The sequence below is a fragment of the Cucurbita moschata genome, unplaced genomic scaffold, assembly GCF_002738365.1.
Source record: "Cucurbita moschata cultivar Rifu unplaced genomic scaffold, Cmos_1.0 Cmo_Scf00038, whole genome shotgun sequence".
Lineage (NCBI taxonomy): Eukaryota > Viridiplantae > Streptophyta > Magnoliopsida > Cucurbitales > Cucurbitaceae > Cucurbita > Cucurbita moschata.
The window spans coordinates 1,896,836-1,907,283 of NW_019268554.1; the positions used below are offsets into that span (position 1 = coordinate 1,896,836).

At 36.2% G+C, this 10,448-nt stretch overlaps 1 protein-coding gene across 3 annotated transcripts; it reads right to left on the reverse strand.

The window, feature by feature from the left end:
* Positions 1-160: 160 nt before the first annotated feature.
* On the reverse strand, positions 161-10,070 carry LOC111432488. Of its 3 annotated transcripts, none has more exons than XM_023069397.1 (8): positions 9,900-10,070; positions 8,884-9,012; positions 8,137-8,242; positions 5,696-5,878; positions 1,595-2,059; positions 1,321-1,407; positions 1,174-1,238; positions 161-720 (listed from the first exon to the last, which is right to left on the reverse strand). In XM_023069397.1, the coding sequence occupies exons 2-7, from the start codon at positions 8,929-8,931 to the stop codon at positions 1,177-1,179; spliced, it is 951 nt and encodes a 316-aa protein (XP_022925165.1). In that variant the 5' UTR covers positions 8,932-9,012; positions 9,900-10,070; the 3' UTR covers positions 161-720; positions 1,174-1,176. The 3 variants fall into 3 exon arrangements, with proteins under 3 accessions (XP_022925165.1, XP_022925166.1, XP_022925167.1); XM_023069398.1 differs by lacking the exon at positions 9,900-10,070 and adding an exon at positions 9,542-9,666; XM_023069399.1 differs by lacking the exon at positions 5,696-5,878.
* Positions 10,071-10,448: the final 378 nt, after the last annotated feature.

The following is a 10,448-nucleotide window of genomic DNA, read 5'->3' on the forward strand; positions in this document are numbered from 1 at the left end:
ATCTAATTTCTTCACCTAAAATCCCTCTTGGATTAGAACTTCGACACTTATTAAGAGGTATAAAACCCACCTCACAAGGCTTCTTTAACTAGAGACAATAAAGACACTTATTAAGAGGTATAAAACCCACCTCACAAGGCTTCTTTAACTAGAGACAATATAACGACCCAAGCATACTGCTAGCAGATATTGTCTTCAATGGACGGTCAAAAAGGCAAAAGTTCAAGCCAACAAGCTTTATGTATTTCACTCTTACAAATCTACACTCAACACAATAATCAGATCATTGCAATAATCACTTCCAATACCGCAATCATCAATCAAAACATCAAAACATCAAAACATCAAACATCAACGGTTAGTTTCAGAGACTTTAATCACTTGAAAGCTAAAAGGTTTTCAGAATCACTGTGAGTAATCAATCAGGAGCCTGTGTTCTCAAGGAAAATTCCTTACCCGCCGATGTCAGTGAAACGGGCGGGCACATATATGATCAGTAAGTTTCAGATTCAAGAAGCCTCTCCAGCCCTACAACGCAATGTACAATCATCTGTGCAAGTATAGCAACAAAATGATGATATACGATGCATCTCTATTATCAGGTTGCAGCAAACCCATTTGCCCTTTATCATATACAACTGCTTAAAAGTTCATCACTAAGCAGCTGGAAAGCTCCAAATGTCTGTGAAGATGCATTACATAATATACATTTCTCCTGCACTGCAACAAAGAAAAGAAAATCATGTTAATTGACATGATTATACATATTAATATTCCCGCCATTTCATGAAGCCAAGCATTCTAATTCCCATCTCATTTCCTAAAATCCTATAGCTGGAAACTCGTATATTGTTGGTATATGTAAAGACTGCTTAGTATGTCGGTCACGAATTCTCCTTCTATGCTCTATTGTTTATAGCAGGTTGCATAAGTATGATGTCTTTTTTTCCCCAACTTTTAAATAACACAGTTTCTCAATGAAAAACTTCAGTAGACCCACAAGGAAGCCTATTCTTGTAAAAAGTAATAGGATTCCAAACAAAAGTGCTTTCATGAATTCATCACATTGGAGAATCAATGGGCAACCCCCACAATTTCAGTGGACCAACTTTGAAAGAACGGTCAAAGAAAAGCATACATTTAAAATGATCGATTAAGCACGAGATAACTTACCAGCTAATTGTGTCTGAACTCTTCGTAACTCAAGCTTTTCGATAAACTGTCCAACCTTTTACCATCTTTAAATACGAAGAAATTGTAAGTCAATAACCACCTGGTGAATATTACAAGCAACGATCAACGGATATAGAAAATCATTACCAAGACGGTCTCCATTCTCACAAGTATCAAGGATGTTATCAGCTTCTGTTGGTAAAAAAGGACATCTGCCATAGCTCTCTAGTATATCTGAAGTTCAAAGTAATGTTGTTAAATCCCATAATACATCTATATGGTCCTGGTCCACTCGCTCTCCCTCGGGAAACAGTTCCGAATTCATTTATTTAGAAATCTTCTCAAACATCTCTTAGAACTGAAAATTAAGAGACTAATTCATTCTAAATTAAACTGACATAGGAAATGAGAAAAAAAGTACCTGAACCCTGAGAAAAGTCTGCAGTCAGATCTGAGAGACTAAAATTCCTGGTAATTTGATTAATGAACCCAAATGAAGAGGGATCCGGATCGAGTAGCGATTCGTTGAAGGATGGTGTGTTGGAATCAACACTAGCAAAAGATGCAACTGATGCATTACCAATTGATTGACGTGCATCAAGGACGTTGCCCTCTGTTCCAAACATGTAGGGAGAACTATTTGAATATCCAGTTTCTACTTTGATCATCCCTCCATTCATTCCTTGAAACAGACCCATATTTGAGCTCTGAGGTGCAGCATCGTTCCGGGCATGAGAAGACATGTCCACGGCAGTGTGCATGGTTGACTGTACAGGTTGGGTACCATTAGAATATGCATTGCCTAAGCTGACACCAACAGGGTTATCTATGTCATCTTGTTTCAAAGCAGGTCCTGTATGCTCTGGTGCGTAGCAGCTCTGGTGTACTGTTCAAACTCCAAATAACAGTTAAGGAATGAAAACCTCACAAGAGCATCAATATATAAAAATGGTTATAGATCCCGTGGAATAGAAAATCTGCATCAGTATGAATCACATATTGACAATGTGGGATGCTTGATAGATAATAATTTCATGAAGCATTTTGTAAGATGCATAGAATAAACTCTAACATCACAAGATTACTTTCCACCTTCTTGTAACAGCCCACCCACCACTAGCAGATATTGTCCTCTTTGGGTTTTCCTTCTCAGGCTTTCCCTCAAGGTTTTTAAAACGCGTCTGCTAGAGAAAAGTTTCCACGCCCTTATAAAGAATGCTTTGTTTCCCTCTCCAACCGATGTAGGATCTCACAATCCACCTGCTTCGAGGCCCAACGTTCTGGCACTCGTTTCCCTTTTCAATCGATGTGGGATCTCACAATCCACCCCCCTTCAAGGTCCAGCATCCTCACTGGCACACCGCACAGCGTCCACCCCCCTTCGGGATCACCATTCTCGCTGGCACACCACCCCGTGTTTGGCTATGATACCATTTGTAGTAGTCTAAGCTCACCGCTAGCAAATATTGTCTTCTTTGGGCTTTCCTTTTCTGGTTTCCCCTTAAGGTTTTTAAAACGTGTGTGCTAGGGAGAGGTTTCCACACCCTTATAAACAATGCTTCATTCCCCTCTCCAACCAATATGAGATCTCACAATCCACCCACTTTGAGACCCAATGTCCTCGCTGGCACTCGCTCCTCTCTCCAATCTCCAATCAATGTGGGATCTCACACTTCTCTTCTATTTGAATATCCAAAATAGAAACTACAATATTATCAAAACAAAACAAAGATGAACCAATACCTTGTGAATAAAAGATCTTCCACCTTTAGAACTAATTTAGAGAGAGAAAAAGATGTTATTCTAGTATCTTTTTTTGTTGTTGATAACGAAAAACCATTCAGTAACATCAATAGTTTATGAGTGAATCTGATGATACCTTTTCTCTGAATCAGGAATCAAGTTCATTAGAGAATAAGGTTTTTGAATGTCGAGAACTATAATTTGTAACAATTAAAGTTTGAAGTGACTGAATCATTGCTGATCCAGAAATTATAGAAAGTGGCTGTGTAAATAAAACACTAACAATATATTCGTCAATCCACAATGAAAATTCTAAATCAATTAAGTATTCAATGATTGATATGCATGAATATTGAAAACATTTGTTAAATAAATGAAATGAGAATTTAAGGCAAGACATGTTAGAGAGATCGAAGGCAGTTATCCGTGCACCCCTTCGCCTCAAGACCTACACCCGAGGCTCCTTCTCCGACATCAGGAGCTCCAAAAGAATGGATTGACTAAGGTGACAGAATGTTATTAAGAGACGAGAAGACAAAAGATTAATGAGAGAGTTTACGAGGTGGTCTTTCTAGAAATGTTAAACAAAAGTTTTTCCCTCAACACCAGTCCATTTTGTCTCTGTGAATCGAGGAGAAAGGGGGAATTCTGAGATAAATCATATTCTCATAAACCCTACTATTCTTTAAGAAAAAAATTATCATAAATCAAAGTTTCTTCCTTTGTTTAGGAGAGAAGCTGCTTTATCCAGATCGAAAAAAAACTTATTTATATCCTGTATTTTATCCATTCAATTTGAAAGACCCTGCGTTATATCACCAAATCGTGACCGAGCCAAGTCTTTAGGTTGTTTAAGTACGTTGGGCTAAGTAAGGAAATTCAAAGCAAGGAATGGAGTCTAAGGTTCAAGATTAAATGAATTTACTTATTTGGAAATGCTTTTAGCGCGTATTCATACTTCCAAAGTTTAGGAGGTTTTTGGTTTCATCTATTACCTTGGGCTTTATCTTCTTATGTAGTTTCAAGTACAACTTGTACCCGCGCTCAGGAAGAAAGGAATTGAGGACAGGACTAATCCCAAATAGGGAAAGAAACCATTCAGTCTTGGACATATTCAAAAATTTTAAAAAAATTAACTGATTTATTAGATATAAAATTGAATGTCTCGTGAGCTTCTCAACTTTAAATTTTATGTCTAGTAAGTCTGTGAATTTTAAAAAATGTCAACTAGGTCAAAGACCTATTGGATGTCAAATTGAAAGTAAAGGAACCTATTGAAAGTTTAAGGACTTATCAGACATTTTTTTAAGTTTAAGAACCTACTTGACACAAAGGTGAAACACATTTTAATGTATATAGACCAACCAAATAGGCACAATCCTAAAATTTCAAAACCTAAACTTGAAATTTAACCTAATAATAATAAAAATCCCTCCAATTTGGACAAACCAAGGATTAAACATAATTACAGGAACTCCCATCAAGGGAGCCCTGACTATATGAAACAAAAGGACGTTTATCCCAACCAACTTGCCTGCATTCGATAGAATCCAGCTTTAATGACAGCTCATGTGTTGGAAAAGGCAAGTAATAGTCAACAGGTATGCTCGGGCATGAAGTCCAATAATACATATTCATTTGGCTTCCTTTGTGATAAGGATCATGGTGTTCTAAATGTTCCAACTGGACCTATTACACGATCCAAGGCTAAGAAGATTCAACGAACATTTATTCTTCATCTACAAATTTAGAGAGACTCGGTTCAACCTTCATTTCATGTGTTACAAACTAATTCAATTGAGGAAGGATCATTTGGAGCTTCAGAAGTGAATATTTGCACGGTTGAAGTGAAGAAAGGGGTTGCTTTAAATAGCACTTGATTGATAATTTATTTGCAAACTTCATTTATTATTTTAATTTCATAACTTCTTGTAGTGGGCAAAAGGGTGGGAAATTTCTTGTAAGAATGGTTATAACTTCTTTTAGTGGAACCATTCTTTTAGTGGCCATTTGAAGAGTTGAGAGTTCCTTTGTGGAGAGACTATAAATACCCACAAATTAGTATGTAAAACGCAAATTTTTTATGAATCTCAAGTTGAGACTTTCACCCTTAGAAATTTGAACATTATTTTTGTCATTTCTAAATTTCAAACAATTTTTCTGGTAGATTGCATCCGAGGCGTTCAATCAAGTCTTGATCAAGTTCAATTGTGGAGTGACTCAATTTAGAACAAGGTTCCAAATCTTGCATCTAGATGGTAATTTAATTCTAATCTTATCTCTTGGTTGATCCAAATTTTGTATAAGAAGATGTTAGTTTCTTTGATTCAAGGGTTCTTACTTCAACAAAAGCTTGGATTGTTGAGCTGAGGATTAGGATTGCCTTATCACTTAGTGTTGCTCAGAAACAAACGAGATGTGGCTTGGATTAATATTAAGTAATTTCCTTCATTTTAATGCCAAGATGGTACTCACTAGGCTCAATTCCAAGAAAAAAAAAAAACCGACGTTTCAGCACAAGGTAGAAAGCATCGGGGTTTGAACGGAAAGTGTCTTTGCATAAAATTTCCATGAGGCAACTCTTCCTCTTTCAAGATGTGTCACTAATTGTGAAATTAAGAAACAATGAAGGAGACATACTTAGGCATGTAATAACATACATAATATAATTATCCTCAGTCACAAAAGAGCAAAAGAGCTACGCTAACATCCAATATATATCAATGCAACGAGTAAGAAATGAAAATGAAGCTCCCAACAAGGAGGAAAGCAGTCTTACTTGGTTGGACGTGGGATCCATTAGAACTAGATAACGCAGTCACAGCACATGGATGTATCTGGTGCATCATTCTCGCTTGCTGTTCAAGCAATCGGTTGAATTCAATAATCTGGCTTTTCACCATCAGTCTCAGATAATATGCATTAAAGAATTCCTGATTCTCCTCTTCAAGCTTCTGCCAAACTGGAAGACAAGCAATGCAAAAGGTTTTGACAACAATTGAAGAAGTAAACACAAAAGGATGGACTAAAACTGTTCACAACCTTACATGTATGCTTTGTTATGTCCACTTATCAACCATGGGTCTCAAATTTACTAATTTTTTCTTTTCAATCCACCTAAAATCATCCTTTCATTGACAATATAGCAAGTGATGGGAGCATTTATTTAAGATCTTTACCTTTTCTCGAGCATTGGATAAAGGCTCTAAAGACAATATTGAACAAATGTGAATAGGAGTGAAGTTGGAAACTAAAGCTACTCCAAAAGAGCATTTGGTTTGAAAAAAACCTAGGAATCTTCAATGAAAAATTGCTTGAATGGTTTGAAAGATGTTACATTGTGAAACAACCATCTTTATTAACCAACAGGCATCGTCAAACATGCCTTAGAGACTTAGAGCACAACCATTCAATATAAAGACATTGAAAAGGAAAATTTTCGACCTTCAACACGGCAAGAACCAAAACTTAAAATCAAATCTCCATGAGGCCTTTTGGGTAAAGCCGTGGACAGTTTCATACCATTGTGGAGATATGTGGAGGTTTCAATTGTCCTTAAAAATACTTATCTCTCGTAGTTTCCTAGCTATTAACCTAGGCAATACATATGACAGATAGGTTGCTTTCTCTTCGTGTAACAGCCCAAGCCCACCACTAATAGATATTGTTCGCTTTGAGCCTTTATGTATCACCATCAGCCTCAAGGTTTTAAAACTCATCTTTTAGAGTTACACAGCAGAGCCGGTACTCATCCAAATATTGTCCTCTTTGGGCTTTCCCTTCCGGGCTTTCTCTCTAGGTTTTTGGGCTTTTCCTGATAGGTCTTCCCGTTACTCGTCGCCTAGGAAGATGATATGAACCAAGAGACATCATTCATACAATATACTTCAATGAAGATGTGAAGAAAATGTTGTCAAAATTATCAAAAGAGGTTGCAATTCATGTCACATTGAAGAGGAATGAAGTTTGATGGTTATAAATTTTGGGTGGGTTACAATTTAGAGTAATGTAGAGTTATTGTATTTTAAGACATTTTATTTACTTTAGTTACATTTACATAATGGCTAATTATGGTTATTAAGTATGAATGTTACAACTTTTGGAATGCTTTCATTTTGAGGCTATATAAAGCCATGTATGTTGTATTTGTAAGGGAGACTTGGAAAATATATTAAAAGAAGCATTTGTGCTTTTCTTTAGCCAATGGCTAATTTTCTTTGCAATTCTATGTAGTTTAGATTGCATGTAGAATCATTCAAGCTCGACATGATCAATCTTGCTTGTGGAGTGATTCGAATCTCAAACAAGTGTTTGAGATATTTGATCAACAAGAATCATTGAAGCTAGACATGATCGATCTTGCTTCTGGAGTGATTCGAATCTCAAACAAAGTGTTCTTGGTTTGAGATATTCGATCTACAAGGTAATCCGAATCTTATTCCCCTTGTAGTTGATTCAATATCTTATCAGAAGAGGTTCCATATCCTTATAAGAAACGTTTCGTTCCTCGTTTCAACCCATGTGGGATCTAACCCATTAGCTTAAACTTTTAGGTCTAAAGGTAGTTTTAACATGGTGTTCTAGTCATTCCTAAAGCTCGGCCATGTCAACGAATTCCCTGGGTACCAACAATGAAATAGTGAGCCTGAACAGACTCTGGCAATGTGTAACAGCCCAAGCCCACCGCTAGCAGATATTATTCTCTTTGGGCTTTTCCTTCCTAGCTTCCCCTCAAGATTTTAAAACGCGTCTGCTAGGGAGAGGTTTCCACACCCTTAAAAAAAATGCTTCGTTCCCCTCTCCAACCGATGTGCGATCTCACACAGTGTGATTCAGAGAAGAGGAATTGGCATGGATAAGAATAGTGTAGTGGAAATAGTCGGGAAATAGAATGGTCTATTACACCAGTAACAAGAGCTTATCAACAAGAAAGAATTTATCTTTTTAAGATTAAAATAAAATAAAATAAATCCAATAATCCATTCAATAGAATGTTGATTGAATGCTCGACCACTCAGATACTCGCATGACTTGATCGATGATTATTTGAACAAGATAACGAGTATACAAGTAAGAACAACTATGTCCCAAAAGCAAAGTCATAAATGCCTACAAGTGACCAAAACTATGATAAATATCATAAATCTATCACCCACAGATTAAACAAGTAAACAAGGGACCATTAATATGTATGGAAATAAAAATTTGATACATGATTACCATGCTCTGTGAAACTAGGGTCAATTTTTTCATGATTCAAAAGTGTTTCCACGACTTCTTTTCGGTTCATATCAAGCTGAAGGCATCGCTCTATAAGACTTCGCACCTAAAATAAAAACATAAATAGCTGGATGAGATTAGTCACCTTAAAATCGAAACATAAGCACGACATTTTTCATTCTAAGCTATTTCACTTCTCTAATATTTTTTTGTCATGTTCATGAAACAATATTCTTTTAGATAAAATAAAGATCAAATTCTCTTGTTTTCCAACAAATGTGAGAGTTTCGGGATGTCCATTACGTCACTGATAGACACGGACAACTTGCCTAGAAAGATTATTCAAGCTTCACAACATACATGGCTGACAAAACGTTTCAGCGTAATTTCAACTTTGAGTGGCTAAATGTAGCATAGATTGGCATGTACAGGCACAAATATCTCATATGACAACACCAACAACACGATCCCGAAAGGAAATTAAGGAATTTGTTTCATTAGCCTATAAAGTCAATTCATCTAACCTCACAAGTTCCTCAAGATCATGGACAAACTATTTATGATGGTCTAGAACTTCTCTGTCATCTATTTCTACAACTAATATTCAGTTATCTAGCTTTTGAGCATCAGTTTCTTTTCATCCAATTCCCTGGGATCTCTTGGGTTGGAAAAGAGACGAGGAATAATGAGCAATTTAGAACGAATGTGCGGGTCATGAAGTGTCTGTAAGTTCAAAAACCAGCTTACCAGTTGAATATCTTGACGTGAGACCCGTCTAGCAGTTCCGCTTGACATGTTTCCAAATCCAGTGCATAAGAATTGAATTGTTCAATCAACTGGCAGATCGTATTCGCCTCAAATATTCCACCCTCGCATCTAGTAAACAACCATAAACAACTAAGAATCTTACACCAAACGAACGAGAAGTAGATCGATACATACATCAAAAGCAGTCAAGAAAGCCTTATTTATACAGGAAACTTTAGTATTTAAACCCTTTTACGAAATTCGTGTTTCCTAATGACGGGGAAAACCATTAAAATTTCCAATTTTTGAGCCATCTCTTTAGTTTATTAAGGAACATAAGAAAGAACACAATTTAAAGAATTGGGCAACAGAAAAAGATTGTAGCAACTAGCATACACTTTGAAGTACTCACAATACACCTTTACATGAAGAAGTCACATTTAGATCACAACAATTGATACTCATGTAGTTTATAAGAATTAAACAATAGTGATGTAGTTTAATCACAAAATGTTAAGCAGCATTTTATTAAACAAATAAAGATCCCAATCCCAAACAGATATCCAATTAAAAAAAACAAAACAAGTAGCAAGAAACGGCGGCAACAAGGTGATGTCAGAACTGCTGAAACAAACCGGATAAACATTACAAATTATACCCTAATCTTAACATTTAATGTCACAATCAGCCCTCGACACCACTCCAGCTAACAATTCAACACCAATCACAGCCAAAAAAAAAGCCATTACAAGCTACAGTTCCCACGCAAGAACACGAACAGAAAGATCGCCCGAGGAGGAGCCAATTTCATCCAATCCCAATTCACACAAACGGGATAAAATCCAGAACAGAACGAAACCCTAACAAAAACGCACCATTGGAAAGCTTAATTATGTCTTTCTTATCTCTCAGCACTCTCGAAGGCATAAAATATGCAGACAATCAAAATTCAAGGAATCGAAAACGCCCAAAAAGGAAAAAGAGTAGAGAAAACAAGCAAAATTCATCGAAGTTACCAGTTAGTAGGTCGATTCCAAGAGAAGTGGAGATCTTCGCAGCAAAAAAATGGGAATATTTATCATCCTAGAGAGAGAAAGAGGTGAGAAGCAGGAATTTTCGCTTTACATTGTGGAAGAGAAGAGGGCGAGCTAAAGGAGCACTGTGCGATCAACAACTGTGTAAGAATTTTCCCGGCTTCCAGATATTTATACCAGTGGTAATTTTGTAATTTTTGGCTAACTGTATTTTTTAGTTATCGGTTTTTATTGGAATTAATTTGGAAAATCTGAGAATAGTGCCACGTGGGCAGTTGATGAAGGTTCTATGGGGCCCACAAAGGCCGGATCAAATTGGTATTGGTACCATTATCTTCCTTCTCCACCGGTTGATATGATTCCATAAAGTTTTAATTTTTTTTTACTGTGCCAGGTGTCTTCCTATAAATCAAAATTTACCTCTAAATTTAAATCAATTTTTATTAAATTAGTAAATTTATAGAGTTTTTTTTTTTTTTTTTTTTTTTTTTTTTTTTTTTTTTTTTTTTTTTTTTTTTTTTTTTTTTTTTT

Bases quoted from the DNA above. Each gene is read 5' to 3' on its own strand.
- LOC111432488 (XM_023069397.1), bottom strand. From the start codon at position 8,931: ATGTCAAGCGGAACTGCTAGACGGGTCTCACGTCAAGATATTCAACTG. The intron at 1,408-1,594 runs GTACTTTTTTTC...TTTGAACTTCAG, and splicing joins AGACTTTTCTCAGGGTTCAG to ATATACTAGAGAGCTATGGC. The intron at 1,239-1,320 runs GTAATGATTTTC...TCGTATTTAAAG, and splicing joins TGAGAATGGAGACCGTCTTG to ATGGTAAAAGGTTGGACAGT.